Source organism: Symphodus melops, assembly GCF_947650265.1.
Source record: "Symphodus melops genome assembly, chromosome: 14".
Taxonomy (NCBI): domain Eukaryota; kingdom Metazoa; phylum Chordata; class Actinopteri; order Labriformes; family Labridae; genus Symphodus; species Symphodus melops.
This window is the reverse complement of record NC_136704.1, coordinates 25,145,655-25,172,936: the sequence shown is the minus strand read 5'-3', so window position 1 is coordinate 25,172,936 and position 27,282 is coordinate 25,145,655. Positions and strand designations below refer to the sequence as shown.

The 27,282-nt window shown below is 48.8% G+C and overlaps 1 protein-coding gene across 2 annotated transcripts in view; it reads right to left on the bottom strand.

Moving 5' to 3' along the window:
- Positions 1-6,902: 6,902 nt before the first annotated feature.
- rbm33a (RNA binding motif protein 33a) overlaps positions 6,903-27,282 on the bottom strand; it is a 21,756-nt gene continuing 1,376 nt past the window's right edge. Inside the window, exons 2-19 of one of the 2 annotated variants that reach the window (XM_079360703.1) lie at positions 26,209-26,287; positions 25,954-26,002; positions 24,805-24,878; positions 24,447-24,714; positions 22,721-22,873; positions 21,898-22,054; positions 21,372-21,592; positions 19,516-19,840; positions 18,102-18,163; positions 15,205-15,334; positions 14,457-14,812; positions 13,739-14,002; positions 13,338-13,625; positions 12,266-12,943; positions 9,883-10,059; positions 8,848-9,039; positions 8,547-8,635; positions 6,903-8,440 (exon numbers count right to left, since the gene is read on the bottom strand). In XM_079360703.1, coding sequence (XP_079216829.1) covers positions 8,392-8,440; positions 8,547-8,635; positions 8,848-9,039; positions 9,883-10,059; positions 12,266-12,943; positions 13,338-13,625; positions 13,739-14,002; positions 14,457-14,812; positions 15,205-15,334; positions 18,102-18,163; positions 19,516-19,840; positions 21,372-21,592; positions 21,898-22,054; positions 22,721-22,873; positions 24,447-24,714; positions 24,805-24,878; positions 25,954-26,002; positions 26,209-26,287 — 3,611 coding nt within the window. In that variant the 3' untranslated portion in view covers positions 6,903-8,391. Of the gene's footprint in view, positions 8,441-8,546; positions 8,636-8,847; positions 9,040-9,882; positions 10,060-12,265; positions 12,944-13,337; positions 13,626-13,738; positions 14,003-14,444; positions 14,813-15,204; positions 15,335-18,101; positions 18,164-19,515; positions 19,841-21,371; positions 21,593-21,897; positions 22,055-22,720; positions 22,874-24,446; positions 24,715-24,804; positions 24,879-25,953; positions 26,003-26,208; positions 26,288-27,282 lie in introns of both variants that reach the window. The other variant, XM_079360702.1, reaches the window with a different exon arrangement.

Below are 27,282 nucleotides of genomic sequence, written 5' to 3'. Positions count from 1 at the left end.
TCAAACTTGCAGTTGTTACATGTCTTTGTGTGAATGAGGAGGAGCTTTCTGTTGCTTTTTAAATTGATGGAGACTCGGAGGGTCGAACACTTCCAGCCTGTTTTTGCAGCCTTTCACAAAAATGGAGAAAATCTCGCGCTTTGAACTTCCTTCAGCCTTCTTGCGAAATGTTGAGAGCCCATGTCAGATTTAACGAGGTTTGCACTCAGCAAATAGCTTCAAACCTGCAGACAAATTAAACACGAGCGTGTTTGTTGGGCCTGAATGTGCTCCACAGTGTCTGCTGCTGGGATGACTGGGGGGGTCACAGCCCCCCCCACCCCCCCACCAGTAACAGGCTCTATGTGACGCAGCCGCCGTGTCAAACCACAGCTCAGTAAAACATTTAGAAGTCTCCACAAATCGCTGTAATCTTCCAGCATTTCAGGGATTTATAGAGAGCATGTTAAACTTAATACTGGGATTTTAGGGTTATCTTCTTAATGTGTGCTGCTGTGTGAGAAACCGTGGCTTTAAGTGGGGGGAGTGCGACACCATGTGGAGGAACAGGAGCACTGCAGGCAAAGAGCGGAATCAAAGTGCTCCAGGCTCTAAATAAAGTCATTTGTGGGCTGACTGGACACACACACACACACACACACACACACACACACACACACACACACACACACACACACACACACACACACACACACACACACACACACACACACACACACACACACACACACACACACACACACACACACACACACACACACACACACACACACACACACACACACACACACACACACACACACACACACACACACACACACACACACACACACACACACACACACACACACACACACACACACACACACACACACACACACACACACACACACACACACACACACACACACACACACACACACACACACACACACACACACACACACACACACACACACACACACACACACACACACACACACACACACACACACACACACACACACACACACACACACACACACACACACACACACACACACACACACACACACACACACACACACACACACACACACACACACACACACACACACACACACACACACACACACACACACACACACACACACACACACACACACACACACACACACACACACACACACACACACACACACACACACACACACACACACACACACACACACACACACACACACACACACACACACACACACACACACACACACACACACACACACACACACACACACACACACACACACACACACACACACACACACACACACACACACACACACACACACACACACACACACACACACACACACACACACACACACACACACACACACACACACACACACACACACACACACACACACACACACACACACACACACACACACACACACACACACACACACACACACACACACACACACACACACACACACACACACACACACACACACACACACACACACACACACACACACACACACACACACACACACACACACACACACACACACACACACACACACACACACACACACACACACACACACACACACACACACACACACACACACACACACACACACACACACACACACACACACACACACACACACACACACACACACACACACACACACACACACACACACACACACACACACACACACACACACACACACACACACACACACACACACACACACACACACACACACACACACACACACACACACACACACACACACACACACACACACACACACACACACACACACACACACACACACACACACACACACACACACACACACACACACACACACACACACACACACACACACACACACACACACACACACACACACACACACACACACACACACACACACACACACACACACACACACACACACACACACACACACACACACACACACACACACACACACACACACACACACACACACACACACACACACACACACACACACACACACACACACACACACACACACACACACACACACACACACACACACACACACACACACACACACACACACACTTTGTCATGTGCAGAAAGAAACATCCAGAAGAAATCAGGTGTTAATTAGTCAGCACAGTACAAATAATAAAACCTATCAATGTGAGTCCACCTCTTTTTTTTTTTTTAAACTCTAATTCAAGTCGAAAGCCTGATCCCATCCTGGACCCAGACTGGATCAAAGGGGGGGTCGTCCAACATCAGGGTTTGAACACTGTAGCAACACGAGCAGGAATTCCATCTCCTTCACCCAGGTCACCCACATTGTGTTTGTTGTTGATACTGCGAGGTGGAAAATGTGCAGAGGGACAAAGCAGCCCATCTCCGCCGACGCGGTGACCTTGGGTCCCTGACAGATACAAAAGCGTCCACGCAGGGCAGCATTCCTCAGAGCAGGTAAACAGAGCCTCCTCTAATCCCTCCGGGGGCCCTCCGGGGGCCCTCCAGTCTGCTCCAGCTCAACCACGGCTTTTACAAATGTTGACATTTGCAAACGAACAGTCTGGCATTCTGGAAAACAAAACAAAAAAAAACCCCTGCCCGTATCTGAGAGAGCTCTGCAGATGGCAGCCCTCTGATCTTCTCCACGCCGGGTGGACTGTCTCAGACCGGGAGGTGAGTTTGGTCTTCAACATGGAGCGCACCTTAAAGCCTCTTCTCCGACTGCACTGAAACACTAACTACTCCTGATAATAAAACATTACACAGCACGATGGATGGATGACGATGTTAACAGAAACAAAGAATTCAAATCCAAGAGGAACATTTAGTTTAAAGAGACTTCCTGTTGGTGCTGGAGATGAAGAAGCTCCCTTTGCTTCTGTTAGACTGTTTAACATTTAATGGTCCAATCATGGGCTGGTCATGTGATCATAAACACAGCACTAAAGCTGGTTAAAACATACAGGATTAACCCTTTAAGTGGGAGAAATGGAAGCTGTTGGTGTTAAAAGGAGCCGTATGCAGCTCCGCCCCCTAGTGTTTAAAAGGAGTACTGCAGTCTAAACTGTAATCATCACAGAGGGCTGTCTCCCCCCCTCCTCTCACACAGGTCAGCATGTGGTGGACACTGTAGCTTCAGTGTTTAGCCAGCTCTGCATGTGGTGGACACTGTAGCTTCAGTGTTTAGCCAGCTCTGCATGTGGTGGACACTGTAGCTTCAGTGTTTAGCCAGCTCTGCATGTGGTGGACACTGTAGCTTCAGCGTTTAGCCAGCTCTGCATGTGGTGGACACTGTAGCTTCAGTGTTTAGCCAGCTCTGCATGTGGTGGACACTGTAGCTTCAGTGTTTAGCCAGCTCTGCATGTGGTGGACACTGTAGCGTCAGTGTTTAGCCAGCTCTGCATGTGGTGGACACTGTAGCGTCAGTGTTTAGCCAGCTCTGCATGTGGTGGACACTGTAGCTTCAGTGTTTAGCATTGATCCTAGTTTGAGCAGCGTTCTGCTGCTGGAGCTGATTAGAAACATGCAGAAAATGCGTTTTATAGATTTTGTGTCATTTTGTTGAATGGCCAGCTGAAGAGAGACAGGAGGACAGAGTGGGGGGGGCATCACGCAGGTCAGGGCCGAAGGTCGGGTTCAAACACATGGTGGCTGTGACGAGGTGTCCAATCAAATGTCTCCTACTTTAATCCTCAAATGTTTCGTCGGACACCCCGGCATTAAACACAACTTTGCTGTTGGTTTTATATTTCATGAAGAGGAACAGCGTAAGAGTCCTCACAGGACCGATAAGTAAACTCAGCAAGCTCAAAAAAGTTTGCATCGTGGTCCCTTAAAAAAGGACGGTGGCTGAGAAGTGCAAATACCTGAAACACCTCAAACAACAAAACTAATCTAAACTTGAGAAAACTGCTTTAGAAGATGCAAAACATTTGAAGGAGAGCTGAGACATTTACAGGGGGGAGAAGTTTACCTGTTGGACGGAGACGGGAGGCGGCCGACGTCCTTCCGTCTGGTCCGTGTCCTTCAAAAGCTGCAGAACTGCGTGACCTGGATCAGGTGGGTTCCACAACACGGGCAACACGTGCTGCCGGTCACCATGATAAAACATCCGGCTCAGACTTTCAGTGACTCAACAAATCCTTTTTTTTTATTGTGCAAATCTGAAGACAGTTAAAGAGGTAAACTTTATCAAAACATCAACAGCTGAAGACTTCAGTGTTGACCAGCTAACTCCTGCGGATACGTTCAGCTCGCTAACACAAATGACCTTCAAAGGACACAAATGACCTTCACAGGACACCACTTCATGTCCGAGTCTCAGGCCCCCCCCAAGTCCACCTGGCCTTAGTCCTGAGCTCCAGTGTCTTTTCTTATTAAATGCGTCTGATGAGGAGAGAGCGTTGCATCAGCAGGCGGCCGCGCGCTCTAACTTACAGAGAGGCGGCGTTGACGTCACCGGCGCTCTTTTCCACACGTGCGATATTTAACCAAGTTGTCGACTCGTGCGGATCGTTTGTTGGTCTCACATCGAGGACGAAACGATCACAGAGACTCTGGGTTATACAGCGGCTGCTGTGAACAGACCGTTGTCATGGAGACGGGGCGGCCGTGCTCAAACGCTTCCAGCACACAACCAGAACTTTTCTGCCCGGATGAAACGCCGGGTGGACCCGGGAAGCTTCAAAAGTCAAAGAAAAACAAAGTCAAAGCTGCTGTTTGTTTAAAAACTTTTATTCTTCTCTGCTTTCACATCGAACAGATTCCATCAAATCAGTTCCCTTTTCTTTCTTTTTAAAACAATGTGTGTTTTTTTAGAAGATTCACATTTCACATGATCAGAACAGATTACAGTGAATTCAGAACTTTTACAGAACAGGACTTTTGTGGTAAAACATGGAAACGCAAACAGACAGGTCGGAGCGTCAGGGTTCAGAACGACTCACGGCTGGACTCATTTCCTGTGCGCTCTGGAAACTTCCAGGAAAACCAGTCGTCCTCTTTTTTTCAAAAATCCAACCAAAGTCAGAGTCAAGAAGCAGGAACGACTGTTGGTGCAGTGAAAGCCATAAAGTGGCGTTAGAGTGAGGTCTGCTCTGTGAGCCGGGCTGCAGTCACACAGATGGAAACCTCCATCCAGCCGGCCCCCCCCTGCTTGATACAGAAGTCTTAGGTTCAAGAAGAGAAATGGTCATACATGTGCAAGTTGGAAGAACAGCGGAGGCAGGAAAAGCAGCTCTGGAGGGAGCGTGGCGCCCCCCCCTCGTCTCTTAAGGGAGGGAAGGAAGCGTAAGTCAAGTCTCCATCCGAGGCCGGACTCTGCAAAAAGAGTCTGAAGTGTTAAAGTGACAGACGCGTGCTCTCCGTCAGCCGGCTGCGGAGGAATCAACATGTTAATACACGACGTCCACGTGACTTCAAACCAGGAAGTACCACGCGTTGGAGCATGCCAAAGGTTTAGCAATCAAAGCTCCGCCTCTTAAATACGACAACAGCAGGTCATTTGAGAACCACGAGGCGGTCTGAGCGGGTCTGGAACAGGGTTCATGGTTTTTATAGTGACTCCTATCAAAGATGAAAGACACGCTCCGAGTGGTTTCAAACGACCCGACACACTCAGCAGAGCGTGATGGGAATATTTACACCAACTCAAATGTCGGCCATCTTCTGCCTGATGGCTCGACGGCCCGCTACAGTCCATGCTAAACCTTTGGCATGGTCCGCTCAGAGTCCAGACCTGCAGACCAAGAGAGAATCGAGTCGTTATTTCTGCAACGCGCCGCCACCGTCCACGCCGCCACGGACCTGCTGGAGGAAAAGATCCAAGGTTAGTGTAGCGACCTGAAGCGAGTCCATACGAGACATCAGCAGCCATCATGGAGGGAAAGGTCTCGTATGAAAACACGCTAACATGTCTGAATACGACACAGGCGGCGACAGAGCGCCACTTCCTCTACGGGAATTACATTAAATATTAAAAGTGTTTTTATCTTAACATTAAGATACAAAAAGATTCAATATGAATCTGTGGTGTCATTACAAGACCAGAAGTCTCAGAACAGGGTAAAACTACCAGCGGCACAGCCGATACTTTGACTTATCAAATCCACAGGATTGAACCACAGCTCTAAAAAAAACACAAATACAAAAACATGAAAATACAGTCGGGTCAGAAGAGTTCACAGGAAACCTCAGAGACACAAGTTTCAGGTCAAAACAAAAAAACATGAAGAACAACTGAACATCTTACAAAAACAAAAACGTGCAACTTCAAGGTTTACAAAAAGCCTCGCTCGTCCCGAAGCCTCGGGAAGCTTCAGAGCGGGAGAGAGAGAGAGAGTGAAACTGAGCTAAAGAGGACAACGCCACCAAACGGGTGAATTTAAAGAGCTGGTTCAACATGCGCTCGTCAACATGAGCCCATGTGTTCCCAAGTCCAGAACCAGGACTTCAAATGTGACGTCATGGAGATGCACAGCTGGTCTCACGTGATCCAAAGACAGGCTGACGCTGCTCGCCAGCTTTACTAACAAAACAATAATAAATAAAAAAATGGCGTCTTGGGTCAATTAAATAATAGTTAAAGTGCTTTTCTCTTCGGTGACTCCGCCTGGTCGGAGCTGCGGCGAGCTGAACATCGGTATGACGTCACAGTTAAAGTGCACGACCGTTTCTAACGGCGAAACGACTCCCATGGTCAGTGGCGTTGGCAGCCATCTTTACGAGGTGGTGTGTGTGTGTGTGTGTGTGTGTGTGTGTGTTGCAGGAGGAGCTCACTGAGCAGCTCTCGTTGGTTTCAAACAGAAAACAAAGCAGCAGGATCAGTAAATGAGCCGAGGACATCAAACACAAGCACACGTCTTTGGGCTAAGGTTGAACCGGCGTCACATACCTGCATGCTCACGGTACATTGGCCACCTTTTTATTATTTTCACTCTTTGTTTGGATTTTTTTTTCCTTTTTCCCTTAAATGTGTTTTTTTTTTTTTTGTCAAACGTCGTAAAGAAACAGAAATATGGTCCAATAATTATCTCAACTTTTTGGATCTGAATTGGAAACAAAACACTCGTAAAAATGATCCATGTCAGGACACGTTAGCTTATCCTTACGTATATTTATATAAAAAAGTTCAACTCTATACAACTCCAGTAAACAATACCTCAACGGAAAGCTCCGGACTACTGTGTGTACATGATCACTACACGGATAATGGTTGCCCCCCCTCCCGTACCTGCCACTCATCTACACTCATGCATAAAACTCAGCGACTGGACGTCTTTCATTTAGCGCCGTGTGGCGAGGAGTGTTTACAGCGCCGCTCGCTCTGAGGAGCACGCAAAAGACAGCCGGCGAGCTGACGACTTTAAGAACATTTAAATAAAGAGAAGTGTCACAGACTGAGAGGACGAGCGTCCACCACCAGCTGACCCGTCACAAACGTGCACAACACGCTATCACGACCAACATCAACACGCATCAACGTTCACGCTTAAATGTAAAATAATGTTTAAAAAAATAAAGCTGAACGAGTCGTTCCGCCTCGAAGCACGAATGAGAAACGTCTTCTCCATAATCACACAAACGACTAAAAGAACAGACGGACGAAACAAGACGGATTCCAGCTGAGCGTTAAAAGAAGGAACGACATGAAGTCCAAACCATCTGATCCTGAAGCAGCCATCCAACTGATCCTCCAACACGTACGACTCCCTCAACCAACCCGCTCTGCATCCTGCTCTGAGACTCGCCATCATGTGGGAGATATCTGCCTGTACACTGGGCCTCCACTAGGTGGCGCCATTCACCCAAAAAAAACAAAAAGAAATAAACACTGGTGCTCTGAAACACTGCTTCAGTTTGGAAAACACACATCAGCATGAGTGTTGCAATACTGCCATCTACAGGCGGGCCACGCTCACTGCTGTGTGTGAAAAGGCGTCTCCTGCACTCAAATCAGCGAGCCACAAAATAATAATAAAAAACTACGACGGAGGTTTGTCATGTGAGGTGTGCGAAGCTTCCTGTCTCACTCGGGTGATGGATGTAACTGAAGACGGGAGCAACCATTATCCCAGTTTAACTTCTAACGAGCGTCCGTGTAAAATGTTCAAATATCTTAAAAGTAGGATTAAGTGTCCCAGAGTCTCTGAATTCCTCCCAGCGGTGACATCATGGCAGACGAGGAAGAAGAAGAAGAAGAAGAATCCCTCGCTCGCCGCCCAGTTCTTCCAGGTGGATGAGTGCATGATGCTCCTGTGCAGCAGCGCGGCGGCTGACTTTACGTCTGCAGGATGACTTCCTGCGCCGGGTCAGAGAGCAGGAAGTCCCTCCCCCCCCCCCGGCTCTTTCTACGCTCCTCATCCATCAATCAGCGACACGTCAATGTGGGACAAATCAATCATGTGCCTGTGTAGTTAATGATGACAATGTTGGAACCACCGTCTCACACGTATGTTGTATTGCAGCGTGGTTTAACACGAGCAGCATGAGAAGAAGAAGACGATGGATTTACCTGTGGAAGCTCGTTTGGAAGCTCGCTGCGTGCTCAGGACTGGAAAACTTAGCGACCGCTTTCCTCTGCTGGGGCATCATCTTAAACATCTGCAACACAGACGGTTGAAGACATTCAGCCCGGCGAGAGATCGACCTCTTCCTGCACGAGAGCGAGCGAGCGAGCGAACACGCCCACTTCCTTCACCTACCTGCGCTCTACCACAGAGGGCGCTGTGCCACACAATAACCTGCACCGCTTCAGTAACAGCTCTGACTTTGGGTCGTTTGAGAGGATCTGCAGATATGAACAAGGTACTGACCTCTATGGGCCCGATGGACCGGAGCAGGTTCTTCAGCTGCAGGTCCGTGGTGGATGAGGAAAGGCCCTCTATGGACACAGTGCAGCGCTCGCTCTCTGCACCTCTCGGGCTCTGTCTGGTGGACGCCGGGCGACCTCGACCCATCTGACCGACCCCTCTACCTCTGCCTCGACCCCGGCCCGACACCACCACCTGCACCGACGCCAGGCGTGAGAAGTTAGTGTCATCTTCTACCACAAAACAGGCGGCGAAAACCTACACGGGAGCCTTCACTGCTCAAACAGGCATGTTGATGTTTTAATTCTGCATTCAGGCGTGTGTGTGTGTGTGTGTGTGTGTGTGTGTGTGTGTGTGTGTGTGTGTGTGTGTGTGTGTGTGTGTGTGTGTGTGTGTGTGTGTGTGTGTGTGTGTGTGTGTGTGTGTAGCAGCCATAAGGCTTTACACAGTGAAATGTAAAAAAGGAGATGTTTTCTCTCAGACACGGCAGGCGTTCACATGATTGACTTATCATATTTCTACATAGAGCATCAACGTCAGAGCGAGATGCATGTGGGACGGCATATCTTCATCTGAGCCTCAGAGTGAGAGGTATGTTTTCTCAGCTGCAGAGGAGGAGGAGGAGGGAGAGAGCCCAGAAAGAGAGGGGGGGGAGGTAGAGGGAGAATCTATATATGCGTGTGTGTGTGTGTGTGTGTGTGTGATGGGGGCGGGGGAGCATGAAAGGGAGAGGAGCCATGCAAGCGTTATAGTGAGTGCCTCACCCTGTCAGTGTCAGGGAGAATAGGAAGTGTGACAGCAGCCTGCTGGTGACAGGCGTGCAGAGAGGCCAGGGGACCCGGTGTAGGCCCCCGTGTTACAGCGCTCTCAGCTTGTCAATACTCCTGCACCTGGCATACTGTCCTGTCTTATTACCGCCGCCGCTCCATCGCTACGTCTCCCGAATGCCAGCGAGGCGCCAGAGGCACAGGACAACTTTAGAGGAGACATTTTAGCTCCTTTTATTTCAGAAATAGTTCCTGGTGTAGGAGGACTCACCCTGCTCTGCGGTGAGCTGCCCGCCCCCCCTCGGCCGGCCTGCGGCGCCACACCTGCTCCCTGTGGCTGCTGTCCCGTCACCGTCACCTTCCTTTGGACTCCCTGGTTGAGCGGCGTTGCCGGCCAGGCGTCTTGCTGCTGAGCCGGGGTGTCGGCAGCGACAGGCCCCTTCGCAAACTGAGAGAGGAAAGCACTAATTTAGCTTCCCTTCATTTTCAGCTGGGAGGTCACGTGACCTCTTAACAGTGAAGAAAACAAACAGTATTGATCCCTGTAACCATGGCAACAACACTGCAAGCCTTTAACTCCTATTTCTTGTTTTTACTCTACACACACACACACACACACACACACACACACACACACACACACACACACACACACACACACACACACACACACACACACACACACACACACACACACACACACACACACACACACACACACACACACACACACACACACACACACACACACACACACACACACACACACACACACACACACACACACACACACACACACACACACACAGAGAGCAGGATGCTGTAACATGCTTCATATGTTTTCTGCAGGCGTGATGAACCTCTGCATCCTTCGGAGACGCAGGCGAGTACTTTTCAACCCAGATTATATTTTTATAAAATCAGCATCACCAGTTTGAACGACCTTCAGGTGCAGGGGTCATCGGCTCTGATAATCGAGTCCGGTCCAAAGTCGTGACACGGCTCCGAATGAAATCGGGTCGTTTTGAACGTTAACACGCTTGATAATAACACGGGGACGTTTCCACCACGGCTTTGTGTCCACGCGTGACACAATAATCAAAACCAATCAATCACAGAGTTCCGGCATGGCGAGCGTTCCCGGACACGGGGAGAAACACGGCTGGAGAGGGAACGCCGTCGATCTGTGGGGAATAAAGATCAGCCCAACAAGGTGATGGTCTCATTATCAAATAAAGTCACAGCTCAACTCTGTCGACGCGCGCGGAGGAATTGAAGGTCGTCTTTTTCCCCGACTCAGCGGAGAGATGTGACAGATCAATACGGGGGGAGGGAGGGAGGGAGGGAGGGAGGGGGGAGAAAAGAGGCGATATCTCTGACCTGTCCCCAGTCGAGAGTAAATGGATTAATCCCTCCTATAGAAATCACAGCTCCTGATTGCACCCATCAAATGCTAAGCTGCATTACACTGAAACGACAGCGGCTTGATGTGTACCCCCCCCCTCGCCCCCCCCCTCCTCCTCCTGCAGCTTTTGTGTCGTGCATTGCTTTGTATTATCCCTGATGAAAATATAATTTGCCTCTTATCTGTGTGCGTAAGCCACACAAATCCAAATCCTCAAAAGTGGCAACTTTCTTACACAGGTATTATGCTCAACCCCCTCCGCCCCCCCCCCCTCCCTCTACTCCCCCCCCCCCCCCCCCTTCAACCAAGAAAGATTAATTACAAGGGCCTGGGATTGGCATGCTTTTGTTGCCGTGCACCTGAGAGATGGGATGATGGGAAAAGAAGAGATAACATTGTCAGGCTGCTGGTGATGACAGGAGAACAATGTGTGAGAGGGAGCATCTTCTTTTCACCTCGGCTATAGGCTACTCTCCCTCCCTCTCTCTCTCCCTCTCTCTCTCTCTCGCCCACTCCCCCTCTTCTCTCTCAAAGATGCGGCACATGAGATAGCTCGGCGCTGGTTTCCATTAACGCACTGACACCCAGTTATCTTCATCTGCAGACAGACACAGATTCTGGCTCGGCGGCTTGATCCTCAGGGATGGAGTCAAAAAGCGGCTTATTCCGAACACGATCACATCCCACCAACACGTCTCATCAGCGACAACTCGGAGTGTTCAACACGCCCGCCTTTGTGGCTTTCCAATAGCATTAATGTGTAATTAAAGGCCAAAGAAGAAGAGACTTAAGAAGGCGGTATAAATAGTGATTCTGCACTTTGTTGACGTTTCCATCATCTCTTACAGGATACTCTTCTGTCCTTAAAAGAGGATATCGACCTTTAAGAGCGGCGACGAGGCGTCCCGTACTCTGCGGATAAATGTCAGTCTGCGCTCTTAATACCCGTCTGTGTTCTTAAAGGTAAAACGTAAGTGCAGGCAATGTGACTTAAATACCAGAACTCAAAGCTGAGGGCGGGAAACTTAACAAATCAATTGTGCCAAAGTGACACACACACATCCGCCTGTCATTCCCATAGGTTAGATATCTGTTGGATTACAAAATAGACATCAGTGGCATTTCATCGCAAACCTGTCGTTTCCCCGAGAGGCTCAAATCTGCTTCAAGAGTATCAAATAAATGTCGGAGTGAAACTAGGAAGATGTCGCGTGGACGAAAACGAAAAAAAACCCCCCGACAAGCTTACCGCTCCTGAAAGTTTGACCAGCCGGACTTTTTGTGGCACCACTTGTTCTACGAACTCCGTGCTCTTAGTCCGCTGCATCACAGTTCTTTTAGCTCCAGGTTTAAGTCCCGGAGCCTGGTCAGGACCCACGGAGGGGGGCACAGGTAGGGTCTTTAGAGGGGGCTGGATCTGAGCTCCAGGTCTGCTGACGTTCTGCACAGGCGTGTTCCTCTGCTGCTGCTGCAGCTGTTGGGGATTCTGACGGGCTCCGGGGGTTTGTGGCAGTTGGGCGCCACCTTTCAGCATCTGCAGACGCGCCTTGACGTTTGGACGGGGCGTTTGGGTCTGAGCTTCGCCGTTGGGAGGGATGGGAAGATGAGGATTCTTTAACGACTGAGGAGTCCTCTGGGGAAACGGTCTCTGCTGCGGTCTTGGTTCATGTAGTAGCTGAGGCGGTTGGGGTGCTGGTGGTGGAGCGGGCTGCAGTGCTGCTTGCTGGTTTGGCTGTGAGATCTGATTGGGTGAAGGAGCTGGGCCTTGACTCGACGTGGAATTGAGCCTGTCCAGCAGCTCCTTCTTCCTCTCGCCGGCCTGCATCTGCCGCCGCATCTCCTTCCTCCTCAGGATCTCCTCCCTGAGGCGCTTCTGCTCCTCGATCTTCAGACGGTACTGCCTCGTCTCCTCGTCTTCGTTGGGGTCCTGCGAGCAGAAGAAAAAACAAATTACAATCCGAGTTTGCGTCTCTGCTTACTGGAAGGGTATTCATGTGCTGCTGTGTCCTTTTTGAACCATATTACTTGGCTTGACACTCCGATGTAATCAAAGGCAAAACCCGGGAGGAAAATGCACCAGTATTGATCTGTTCGTTCTAATGGAATGAGACTGCAGTCATTAACGACCTTATGATTGGGCTTTTAATAAACGGCAGTGCTTCTCTGCACACTAATAAGCTCGGCTGAGCTTCCAATTTCTAGGTCACTGTATTTAGCAGTTAAAGAGACGGCTTGTGTGTCATTTCAGGAGAATATCAAATTTAAAAAAGCATATTTATGTGAATGATTGGATCTGTGATGCGTGCAGACGGCGTGTTGACCTGTGGCGCCGTGCTGGCCTGCGTCCTCGGGACTTCCTTTCGCACCGCCGTCCTGCCGTCTCCTCCTCCAGGGGGCCGCTCGGGCTTGGCTGCGATCTGGCCTCTTCCTCTGCCGCTGCCGGGCGCCTGCTGAGCGTTCTGCCCGGGACGCGGCCCCTGCGTTGCCTGGGCAACGGGCCTGACGTTGGCAGCGGGGCGGGCGCTGTTCACGTTGGCGTTGCCAGGTGCTACGGGGAGCTCCCGCAGGTTGCTGTTGCGCTGTTGCATTTGCTTGGAGACGGGGGCGTTCTGCAGAAAAGGGCAAAGTGTGAATCAATCTGACGCTCTACGCTGTTTTCACTCAGGGTGTAAAATGATGACGTTTGATGAACGTTCTGTGGAGCGAGATGTAAACGTCTCACCATCCTCTGCCTGTTGGCCATGTTTCGATGTTGGGGGTTCTGAGGGCGCGGAGTCATCTGCCTGGGGCTGCCGTGCGCCTGCTGTTGGTGGAAGGGATTCTGGCCGTGGTGCATCATGGGGCGAGGCTCATTGACATTTAGCTGCTGCTGATGATGATGCGGCAGCTCCTGCCGATGGTGTTGCTGGTGTTGGTGCATGGGCTGATGGGAGGACAGGGGGTCGTGGTGCGAGAGCTGGGAGACAGGAGGGCCGTGCATCAAGCCCTGACGATCAGGAGAATGAAAAAACATAAACAACGAGATCAGAGTTGTGTATTACAGAATGCATTATTTCATTTATATAAATCAACACTGATTCATCCCTGCAAACATCTTGTGCCCTCTTGTATTAGATCCACATAAATAACAGGAGCCTGGTCCACTAGAGGGAGCTCTTGTCTATGTCTCTTCACAAAAAGCAGGCAGACGAGTCTTTCTCCTTAACGCTTCAGTGCCAGTGAATATGATATCAAGTCGAGTTCACTCGTGTGAAGAGCACTCTTGTCCTCGCTCGAGCCGCACAACATTTCAGTAATGTTTCAGGATAAAACAGCAGACTCAAAGTCAGACATTTGAGTGTCCGGGTGTTAACCAGGCTCCAGGTGAGACCTCGCCACAGCATGCACACAATTAAACACACGTGAATGGATTGTACAAAATCACTTACTCGTAGTCGTACCTGCATCCCAAACTGGACCTGTGGCGGGGGGAAAAGGTTCCCCTGCTGACCGAAGGGCTGCCGCGGGCCCATGAAGGGTCTGGGTTGGTTTGGCGGGCCTCCTTGTTGATTCAAGCCCACCATCCCCTGGTGACTCTGATGAGGAGGGATGTTGGGTCTTTGGGGTTCTCTGGGAAAGAGTCCGAGTGGACCCGGGTTGGGCTGGTTGAAGGTTGGTCCGGGCGGGCCGAAGCCCATGTGGCCCGGTCCGGGCAGCTGCTGCTGATGATGGAGGTTGTGGTTGTTGTTGATGAGGGGCCCGGGGCCCTGGTGATCAAACATGTGCTGCCCGGCAAACCGTGTTGACTCGGTGCGCTCTTTACATACGCAAGGGAAAAAAAAAAAAACAACAGAGATGTCAGCACTCGCCTCGTGAGCCAATTTGAATCCATCTGTAACTCTCTCTCAAGATGCAACGTGTAAAAAACGTTAGAACAAGGTGCAAAGAGGGCGATCAATGTAGACAAGCGAGTGGGTTTCATACAGCTGTGTGTGTTAACCCTGTCAGGGAAATCAGTGAATCAGAATGTGTAATGCAGATTCCAAGGCTCATTCAGATGTATATATATACACATGCATTTAACATGAGTGCTGCTATTAGAGCGGCAGAAAGCTAGCAGCATACCCTGTAGGTACACCGCCAGAGGTGATGTCGAATAGGATTAAATATGCTAAGAGAGCTTTGTCAGTGCTCGGGTGCAGGACTCACCTCCCATAAAGAGGGGCTCCCTGTCTTGGGGGCCTTGAGGTGGCTGGTTCCTGAAGGGCTCCATGTGATGAGGGGGCCGCTGGGGCTGGCCGAAATTACCCGACATGTGCTGCTGGAAGTCTCCCGCACCCTGGGAAGAAGGCAAACCTCAACGCATGACAGGCGATACGGGGGAGCTCCATGATCACAAATTAAACTAATGAAAAATGGGATTTTTTGTTTTGTTTTGTTGTTGCATTGAGCGGGCAGCGCTTGTAATTGAAAGGCCGGGGTGATTAAAAAGACGCAGAATGGTGGGGTTATAAACATCAATATGCACGGCGGTGTGAAAGAAAAGCCTTCAGCCTGAATACACGAGCAAACGTGCATTAAGGCGACCTCAGGCTTTGTTGATAAACCTTCTAAGAGCTCGTAGAAGGAACGGGTATTTCAGGAAGGGATGAGAGCCCTCACCTTTGTTTCAAACACTTTGTATGTTCCACCGCTTTTTAATCATCGCAGGCACGTTACTCCCAATCTATCTACCAAGGAAAACCAGATAACAACCCATTAATCCCTCCTTGGGATTCCAATCCCCCTCATAACCGTCTCCTTTATTCTTTTAAGCATCCATCTCTGTTGAAAAATTAACCTGCTATTCAACACGTGGCACTTCCACAAATGGGCTTCTTGCCTCCTCCGAGCCTTTTGTAAATTACTTAAGATGCTATCAAGGCTTAATCCATCTTTATTCCGCTGCTACGTAGCGGTGTTTAGAGAGGAGAGGCGTTCGAGAGCTCGAAGGCCACAGTCTCAAAAACTTGCTTAACAGAAAGTTAATCAAAGGGGGCTTACGAAGACGGGGAGCGGGATCACAACAGGGGTGCGCTCGTACCGTTTTTAAAAGGTCAGACAGGCAGGTTTGCACAAAGAGGACTCTGGTGTCTGTTATAATACCTCTTAAATAACAGCTCATCCTCTCCCTGTTAATCCTCCATAAACAGGCTGAGCAGAGACACGATCAGAATGGAGACGGGTCAAAGGTCAAATGATTGTTTTGTAAAGAAAGGAAATGTGCAGGTGGAGAGACGTAGAAGTCCGGCCTCAAGAACACCTTCTGGTCTCGGTCCGAGTCTGGACGGAATCCAGACCTGCACGGATCGCCGATTCTTCCACGTCATCTCTGCGATTAGAAGTAAAACGCCTCGTTCTAAAACAACAAATAGCTTTCAAGTCATTTGTAGTTTTGACTTGTATCCCGCGGTAACGGCTGGTGTGACGCGGTGACACGCCCCCTGCACACAGGATGAGGATGTTTCGCTCTGGGCTCGGTTAGTCGGGTCTTGACTATGACAGCAGCAGGGCGTTGTTTTGTTTCTGTGGTTTATATTACTGTATTATTATTTACTTAAAGATAACGATACAGACGTCAGAAGAGCTAAAAATCTGCAACAAACCAAACAATAAAAAGTCCGTCCAATCAGAACGTCGCGAGCACTGTGGCGTGCGCCATCTTCACTGTGTGCTTAAACTGAATGTCATTATTAAAAGCAGATTAAATATTCAAATAACTTTAATTGGCACTGAGATTAATATTTCAAAAGCGGTCTCCACCAGTCTTTTTTTTTCTTCTTTTTTTTAATGTAGTGATACTAGAGGCTATGACCCCCCCTCCCTCCCTCCCTCCGCTCGCCCGCCCGCTCTTTTAACAATTAAATTTGATGGGATGATAATGTATGATAATCACGAGTAATCAGGTGCCCACTGCTAAATGGAATGTAGCCGGTTGCTATGTCACCTGCATTTCAAATTGTGTCCTTGGCAACGGCGGCCAAAAAACGCGATTGACAGCCGTGTGTGTGTGTGTGTGTGTGTAGGGGGGTCCAACGCTGCGCTCTTCATCAGTCCAGTCGTCTGCACGCCACTTCCAAACCCCACGGCCCGCTGTCAGATAAGAGGCTAAATAAACCATGCTAGCAGCGCGCTGCACTATCAGCGACCTCGGGGGAGCCGCGGCGGCGGCGGCACAATACCGACGCTGAAGGAATAAACATGCCTTTGTTTTTATTGCTTTCTTTTCTTCTTGTTTTTTTTTTCTGACATCGATGTGCGAGCCCGGCTCATTTGGCAGAAAGGTTGTAAATCCAACAGAATGCAATTGGTTGCAGCTATTTCCCAATGGCTAATTTGCATAAATCCATACAAAATGCACTTTGCAGGAAGATGTCAGTCAGCACCAGCAGCACCTGATGCCTGGGCATCATTAAGCAGAAGTAACTAAGGGCACTTTGTCTGACTTTCGAGCCGTTTTGCCTGGATACAGTAATTACTTTAAAGGCATGTCCGTCATCTCTTGGATGGGTTCAAATAAAGGACCTTTTCTTGCAGGAAATAACTGACTTAAGAACGCTTTTCTCTGACACGAAATCCAGACCTTCAGAATACGCGGCGCTAAAAGGCAAGAGGCTCAACTTAGGCCCCCATCAAGCCTCCACTATGTTTCATTACTATGAAAATACCGCTCAAAAAGGTCTCGGTGCCTTTGGGACACAAACTCGTGGAAAGTAAATTTTAACTGGAAGTATATCCTGGTTTGGAAATTCCATTATGTGCCAAGCTGGCTAGTCTGAGCCCCAGTCCATCCATGAAGAGTTGCTAACTAAGTCCCGCTCCTGCAGCTCCGACCTCCAAAAGTCTACCGCCTAAAGCCCCTATCACGCATTTCCAGTTGTGCAGCCAGACTCGTATCAGTGTTTACAGATTTGCTTTAACAGTGTTTGGCTGGGGCAGGCGGTCTAATTGCTGTAATGATATTGCCCACACACACACACAAAAAAAAATGGGGACGCAAACCGTGTTGAGAGGCAGAGAAAGTGAGGCGAAAAAAAAAGGGAGGGAGAGGAGCAGCTGCTACTCACGGGAAATCTCTGAGGACCCACAGCAGGTCTGGGCTGGCTCTGAGCAGGAGGCATCAAGGGCACTGCAATGAGATCGAGAGGGAGGGAGGGAGGGCAGGAAGAGGAGGGGAGGGGCAGAGGGGGGATGAAAATGAGGGGCAGTAGGCAGAGAGAGGGTGGTGATAGCAGAAAGGGAGGAGCCCATTAGACATCTCCACGCTGAAGGCTGTTCCACAGGCTTACATGTTAAATTCCACGTTAGACTTTCGCCTCACATCTTTACACGGCCGAGTTCAGACCACAAAGACGTGAAAACACACAAAACAACAACAACAAAGCAACGTTTGATTTAGAACGAGGTAAAAAAAAAAAAAAAAAAACAGAACTAATGTGTGTGGCTTTAATTGAGTGACATGTATAAACGGGGAAACACTCGAGTGGAATCAGCCACTCACACAAACACACACGCTTAATCATAACCACAGGCAATCCCCGATTTTCCAGTCCTACTCTCAGGAGCAAAACCCCCCCGCCCCCCCCTCACACACACACACACACACACACACACACACACACATCTGTGCTACCACGCTTTACTAACAAAATTTCAATCTTGGCCTGGACAGACAGGCCAGATAAACCAATCTCAGGGAATGAAATGGTGATGCGACCACAGAAGGGGAAAAAAATGGAGGATAAACCCATTACTGTCTGAGAGCGCTATTCACTCGTCATTCAAGCAAACAACACGGTGACGTTCTAATCCAGACACCTTTCAGGACAGTGTGAGGATAACTGTCAGCAACACACACACCTCCTCTCAGCATCTCTCTGATTAACTCCACAATCGCTGCTCAAACCACGCCGAACGCCACTTCATGCAGACGGTCACGTTAACTTATCACAGAATAACCCGGCGTACAGGAAACATCTTTAATACGTTATGATCCAAAAAGCTGTAAACCAGTAACAGTGTTTATCATCATCACAGCTGAGAGTGAAAAACACTAAATGTTGAAAACTGCACCGCCGCCACACGCCGCACGTCCTCCTGCGAGGAAACGTGGCGACGCAAGGCCAGGATGGCAGCGCCGCTTTTTAATAATCTATTAAACGTCATCAGCTCAAAACTCGAAGAGAGCGGCGGCCCTGTGGACCGCTCGACTGATCGAAAGACTTCTTAAAGTCAGCGAGTGACCAGCGAAGGCGGGCGGCGAGACTCAGAGAGCTAGGAGGAGTGCAAACGCCATACAGCTAAAACAGACGCCACGAAAAGCACAGAAACTAATAATACTAGATAGATAGATACTTTATTGATCCTGAGGGAAATTCAAGTTCATACTAATAAAACATTGTATTTATGAACGCCTTACATCATCTTACAAGCAGAATTAAAAAACAAGATAAGAGAAACCCAAACAACTGATGCTCCTACCTTGGACCGAGGAGGACGACGGCCCTCTGAAATGTGGGTTAATATGGATGTTTTTGGGAGCTGGCGGCGGCGGCTGCTGCTGCTGGTGATGCTGGGGGAAGTTGGGCTGCGGGGAGCTCATCATTCGTGGCGGTGGCTCCATCTGGGGCCGCATGGGCGGGGAGCGGTGAGACATGTGCGGGGGGATGAGGGGCTGAAGGGGCTGCTGGTTGAGCGGGCGCCCGTGGTCTTGGAAGGGATGGGGTCCTCTTGGACGCGAGGGTTGGTGGTGATGCTGCTGGGCGTGCTGCTGATGAAGCTGATGAGGAGGCATGCGGGACGATTGCTGTTAATTGGAAAGAGACGGGGAAACGGAGAGGAGGGAAAAACCAAGACAGCCTGTCAAAACATATTTCTTTATCTGATTCCAGCGCTCGCAGACGCTCACGTGACGACACATCAACGAGTCAATTCAACCGCAGGACTGACGACGGATACAGGAAACGTGCACGGCTACACGTTGGATGAAGCAGTCTGCAAATATCACTCAGAGATGCTACTGCTGCTCAGTGAAGAATAATTATAACAGGTGAATGGATCCTTGATAATTGGCCACTCGCTCTGGTTCAGCTACCAAACAAACAAACAAACATGCCAGCGACCGACTTAAACACGCAGCGTGTTGTAAAGAGAACGAGCTCATTAACGAAAATCAGCAGTGTTTGTGATGATGGCATGCCGTCCGTCAGTCGTGTCATTTCTCACACCAGTGTTGATTTGACAACCTATGATGGTTAAATTAGAGGACCAATCAGAGAGCTGCTCTCTTCCTGTGTGATCATGAAGGAAACCTGCTGTGTTGAAGCTTCTCTGACAACAATGCAGCAGCCAGTATGTCCTCCTTCTAACTTTAGATTCTGCTCCTGAATGCTCTGGATCTGATTGGACCAGAGAAGGTAGGCGGGGCTTTGAAGGCCGTTTTGGACGCCCCTGGGTTTGCCAGATATGAGAGCAGTTATCAGGTGAACAGGTGTTGCAGCGATGGAAGCGGGCAGTGGAACTGCTTCAGATAGAAGTGATTGTACCCGAGCTAAAAAGCCTCTGCATGTTTCTAATAAGCTCCAGCAGCAGAAAGCTGCTCAAACTAGGATCAATGTTGGAGATGAAACATGGAGAGAGGTTAGAACGCAGAAAGCTTTACAGACCCATGCAGAGCTGGCTAAACACTGAAGCTACAGTGTCCACCACATGCAGAGCTGGCTAAACACTGAAGCTACAGTGTCCACCACATGCAGAGCTGGCTAAACACTGAAGCTACAGTGTCTCTACATGCAGAGCTGGCTAAACACTGAAGCTACAGTGTCTCTACATGCAGAGCTGGCTAAACACTGAAGCTACAGTGTCCACCACATGCTGACCTGTGTGAGAGGAGGGGGCGGAGCCAGCTCTTTGTGACGATTAGAGTTTAGACTGCAGTACTCATTTTAAACACTAGGGGGCAGAGCTACAGACTGCTCCTTTAATAAAGAACAGCAGCTGCTTTAAACGCACAAAGTCATTCAGAGGTCACATGAAAATGAAAGTTTTCTACATTTTGTTATTTAGGTCACATGTTGACGTTTGTCGTCCTTCAGATGGTCCTGTGTGAACTGATGAGCCGTGTAAATCACAGGATTAAATGCTTGGAGCGACATCGAATAATAAAAGGAACTAAATCCTGGGCAAAGAACAATTTAGTACGATTGTCTAAATGGATGGCTGCCAAATGCTGCTCTAATCCAAATATCAACAGTGATAAAGGGCCGAGAGCGCCGACACTTTCCATGCGTTAGCGACTATAGCTTCGGAGGCCTTAAGGCAGCTCGCCGGCAGCTTACCTGCATGCCCATGTTTCCCATCAGGGGGAGTCGCTGGTCGTTCATTCTTCCTCGGTTTCCTCCTCTGAAATCCGTCATTCCAAACGGTGGGAAGCCTCCTCTTCCTCTGCCTCCTCTCCCTCCGAATCCTCCTCTCCCTCGGCCTCCGTAGCGATTCTGTCTCTTCTGGCGTTCTTGTTCCTCGAACTGCATCAGATCTCGTTTGGCCTTCTCCGACAGTTCTAAGAGGAACAGAGAGATAATCAGTAAAAACATGCTGATTAACCAGGAACAGTTTTCATTTCTGATTTGATTGATTTTTAGGTGATTTTAAATTATTGCGCATTACTTTTACTCTATTTCTTACATATCTATTATTATTTTAAAACTGATTGCACTTCCTGTTTTATCTGCATCTTTTACCACCATTGGAGATGAGGATTCTCCCTTCATGTGTTTGAAGAGAATTTAAATAAATTCCTTCAGGGCGCACTGCAAGGTGTGCTCGGGGTAAACAACGTGGACAGCCTTCAGGAGCAGGTCGTACCTAGTGTTTCCGGGATATTCCTCCTGTTACTTCCTGCATCAGCCAAACGTGCAACGGCGCCGTCCTTTCTCTCCGATTTGAAGCGTATGCGACCAGACCCTTCATCGTCCTCGTCCTCTTCGTCAGATTCCTCCTTCGTTTCAGCTTCATTTTCACCCTGGAGACATTTCCCAGAGGTCGGAAAAAGAAACAAAGTTCAGGCCCGCTAAACGCTTTGAAGAAAAGATGGCGAGACAAACGTGGGCGTGTTCCTCGTGCTTCGCAGTGAATCTTTATTTCTTATATCTGCTGAGCTGGAACGTCAGCTGATTGATCAATTAGCAAGCTGAACACATTTTAGAGTCTTCACTCCCTCAGTGCGCCGTCTGCTCTGCCCCCCCCCCTCAGAAGCCCCGCCCCCATATATATCCAGCTCATCACGTGCAAACTGTGTCAATTATTTTACTCCTCAAAACGGCCAAGTACGACCTCGCAGTATAAACGGCGTCATCGGTGACATGCTGCGGATTAGAGAGCGAGCAGAGAGGCAGGGAGGCGTGTGATTGGTTCATCAGACTGGTACCTCGTGGCTGACGTTTTTACAGACTTAAAACTGATTTTCTTTGTTCCTTTTTCAGAGAACCTGAGTTATCAATTTCAGTCAGGACCTAAAGTGTTTATTTCAACCAGAATCTGAAGAAAATGATCGACCCTGCCTTTAAATCTCTAAACCACCATACTGAGATAAAATCAGACTTTAAAACATTTCAGTCATCCTGATAACAGCTGGAATCAGTCGTCAGCGTGGAGCGAGTGCTGGAGGTGTTATCGATACGGAGCGTACCTCCTCTGTGTCGGGGAACTGAGAGCCCTCGGCTGTGTCTTCATTCTCCTCCTCCTGCTGCGCTACATCCTCCTCCTCCGCCTCGGGGCCCGCCTCCTGTTGGACTCCATGTCCATCCATGGGCTCGTCGTAGGAGGTTTGATAATCGTCATCCTTTAAGAGAGATCACACAGATGATACCGATCAGTTGAAGAGGTCACAACAAAATTAAATGTGGCCTTACATCGAAGGAAAATAAGACAAAAATCAAACGGAGCGTAAAGGCAAACATTAAAATGTCATGGGGAGGATTTTAGGGAGACACCATGTAAGCCCCCCTCCCGACCCACATTACCATAACAGTGGGAGCCGGGCGTCATTACTATTCCTGACAGCATTTGAAATTCAATGAGATGTAAATGTTTGACATGATATACAGAAAAGCAGGCACAGATAAAAAAAGAAAAGAAACACACACTTCTCCCTCAGTTCAATGATGGTGAAAATATCTTTGACTGACTCCTCGCAAATCACGCCGTCATCGGCCGCGCTGCGAGTTCATGAAAACATCACCCAGGCGTAAAGATTGTAGGCGATGACAAATCACTTTTTGCTGCTTCATAAGGGAAACACTTTACGTCCAAACAACCCGAGCAGCTTCTCATGCTGGTGTCCGACTTCCCGCCCGGTGAGCCAAATAACCATCAGCGTAACGCGCTCCGACAATAACTCATCGCCTAAATAAGGTCAGACTGTAGGTCACAGCGACGTGTTTGGTGCTGCGCTCCATTAACCTGCCAAACAGCAGCGCACGATGATGCAGAGAAGAAGAAGAACAACAAGGCGGACGGACAGGCCGCCGCGCCCCCCGAGGGAACACGACCGCTTAATCCTTTAAACTGTTCCACGCACAACTCAATGAATACCGTGGCGAGCAAAATGTCAAGGCCAAGGCAAGGTCACGTGACCTCGTGAACGGCTTATTATTGCACATGATAGACTCACGCCCACGCTTGCAGGCGTTTACCCCCAAACACAAAATAAGCGCCCAGTCGTGCTGCACGCCCTCCGTCAGAAGGTCAACGTCTTATCTGTGGCGTGGAGAGGGGACGAAGGCTAATATATCTCTGTCAGGTGCCAAACACCATCACACCTCGCTAAATGGAGCATAACGGACATTTGCACATGGATCTGGTCTTATCTGTGGTCCTCTTAGTCCCGGCTAAGAGGGAAGGGAAAGGAATGAAAGGAAAACTGGCATCAATCATTAGAAAACTGTATGGGGTGTCCTCGGGAAGGTCAATAATCTTTTCACCTGCATGAGACTTTATCAGATCGCGTCTAAAGCCCGAGATAAAAGCCCCTCACATTAACCTCCGCCGATTGGCAGCACATCTCCCCCGACACAAAGCGGCTTCTTACTCCCCCGAAGACACAGGCCCAAGGTCACAATGGCACGGGGATGAGGAGGCGACACCTCGTGCCAAACAAGCCGTCAAACACAAACTTTGTCAGCAGGATGGAGAAATGAACTGGCAGGGCGAGATAATGAATCCGCTCCTGCCCAAAATCACCGACCAACATCTCTCCTTCACCTGAATGGATTTTCGATCCTGAATGTCCCAGACGGAGACAGACATTATCTCTCAGACACAATAGAGTCAGGCAGGAAGGGGGCTGGAGGACACGTGCGTGTATGTGTGTGTTTGCAGCTTCTATATGTGAATAAGCAAATGTGAGAACTCACTTGAAATTCACCGTCTAAGGGCTCATTGATTTGGATGTCTAGCACTTCATCATCACCCTCGGCCTGCTCTCCAGTGTAATCCATTTGATCCTGGCTGTATTCCTCCGTGTACTCCTCCCCCTCTTGCTGGTAGCCCCCCTCCTCGCCGACATCCCCTTCTTCACCCAGGTTCACCACGTCATCTGTGTAGTCTGCTCCCTGCACGTTGTTTTGCTGCTCATAGGATGTGCCTAAGGTGAATGTGGCGTTCAGGCTCACATCCTGGCCGCTGAAGAACAAACAGAAACAGACAACAGTGAGATTCATCCGTGTTTAAAAAAAAAGATGCACAAGTTGAAGCGTTAAAACAAAAACGTACCTCATATTCACATCTTCCTCATCGCTCTGCAGGAGGTCGTCGTTCAGCTCCTCGTCGGACACTTCTGAGGGATTCTGAAGCAAAACGTGACAGGAGGACTTTTTAAAAAAAGAAATCACATCGTACACTTCTTTGGTTGTTTGTCCGTGTATGAGGCGTGGGGGCAGGGGACCACCTCCCACCCCGAAGGATGCTCTATTCCCATGTGGTGAAGCCAATCTGGGCAGGTCAACAGGGCTCTTTTTTGTCCACTTTACTTCCTCTCGGTTCACATCAACACTTCCCCCTGTGGAGGAGCCACCTGCCACAAGTCCACCTCTATATCTTCTAAATGTTCGACCATCACTAACACCCACTGCATTGGATACCATCCCCGATTACATGTATAGAGAGGAAGCACACGGGCGAGCAGAGTGTGTTTTTAAGCATCAAGCAGTGAAATAAAAAGCAACCAAAGCAGAGAGACCGATGGCGTTTTCACACTCCCGATGTTTGCAGGACGAGCTGCATGTGTGAACGCAAACAGACGTATGTTTCTCTCTCTCTCTCACTAGAACCAGCAGAACTTTTTTTCTGCAGAAAAATCAGAGTAAGCTGACGTGAGGAGCGAGTGGGAGGGGACGTTTCTGTCCTGTGACGTACGGTGCGTTAACTCTACCGACTGTGCTCAAATCAACCTGCTGCATCCTGTTTCCTGTTCTCCACCATCTTATTCTGCACATCTACACGCAGCACTGATACAAACACACCTATTCTCATGATAGAGTCATATAGAGCACTCTGCTCTACACACACACACACACACACACACACACACACACACACACACACACACACACACACACACACACACACACACACACACACACACACACACACACACACACACACACACACACACACACACACACACACACACACACACACACACACCGCTCCCCCGCTGATCCTGTCTCACCTCGGTAACGGCTCTATACTTCCTCTCTGTGATAACTTCGTCCCTCCACTACAGCTCTACTAGATTGAAGGCTAAAAAGTCACCGGCATGTAAATACTGCAGCGAGAAGCAGCCGTCTGAATAAAGACAGTCTCACGCTGTGGAGAATCCTCCTGAAATGATGGTGTCATAAAACAGCTTTGTTTTCTTACCTTTTTACCTGAGAGCCAATCCTCCCCCAACAGCTCCTCTTCCAAATCACTTTGAAGCAGAAAAACACAAATCACAGGTTAACCATAAAATGAAGTTATAGCATTCTTTCCAGAATTAATAAATGACTTGTTTTTAATCCATAAGTAAGTGTGGTATAGTTTGAGTTTTCTCTGTTCCAAGTAGCATCATGATGAAAACAAATGATGAAATTACAACATGTTGTCAAATCCTGAGAACATAAAACTAAGCATTACCTCTCGAGATCGTCTTCATCCCCTCTCCTCCTGCGTGAACGCTCAGCCCCGGGCTTTTCATATTCATCAAAGTCAAAATCTGCAACAGAAAGACAAGACGGGGATCCTTACACGTGTCACCTTTCAAAGCAGCGGGCATTCCCCGCATCGTGTGGCGAGGCACACATTGGGAAAAAAACAGAGTTTCAGAGTTGGAAAACACAAATGAATGCAGCTCAAGATGGAATAAAAACTTGGACACTCGGAAAAGGATCGAGTGCCTGGCTTGCTGAATTGAGGTCATATTCAAATATGACTTATTTACAGAGATATTCCTCATTTTCTACAGCACCTGAATGCAGCACCTTCTTTATGGGTTGACATCAGTCTGTCCTACTGGCCAGCAACAGAATGCCTATACATGCTAAACTTCTGCACCAATGGCACATGTACCAACAGCACTGTATTAGGGATGCAATGACTCTGAGAGCCGAATCATGCAAGAGTGCAAATATTATTTTTTTGTGTGCTACATTACGTGTCTACGCTGCGACATTAGTCCTGAGGGAGGCTGCGTACAACAAAGGTGTTAGACGGGGGTACTTGTCTCTGGCGTCTACGTGAAATGATAAAATCACAAAACAGACTGTGGATTATTTTAAAGTGTATTTCAGTCAAGGTCAGACTTGCTTATTCATTCTCAGCAAACCGTCTCTTACAACAGACTGTTGGCTCCAATCCACAAAGAACTGTGCCGGAAGATATTTCACTGAGCTACTGCGGTTCTGAAATCTAGTCTAGTGAGGAAAACAGGCATCCATGTAAACTGAGAAGTGTTGCAGAAAGACGCTCCGCCTTAAAGGTAGACGGGTTCTTTATGAAACAGAGGTTTTAAAAAATTATTCTGTCCAAACACAGTTCTGAAAATCCATCTACGTCACTATGCAGACATGTTCGCCATCTCTGTAACGTCCATTTCATTTCATTTACAAAGTCGGCCAATCAGGCGTCTCTGCTAATCACCAAAGTTTTTAATGACCAGAAACAGAACCAGAAAAATGCCTGCCTACGTCTGAACCAGGCCTTCATTTTACG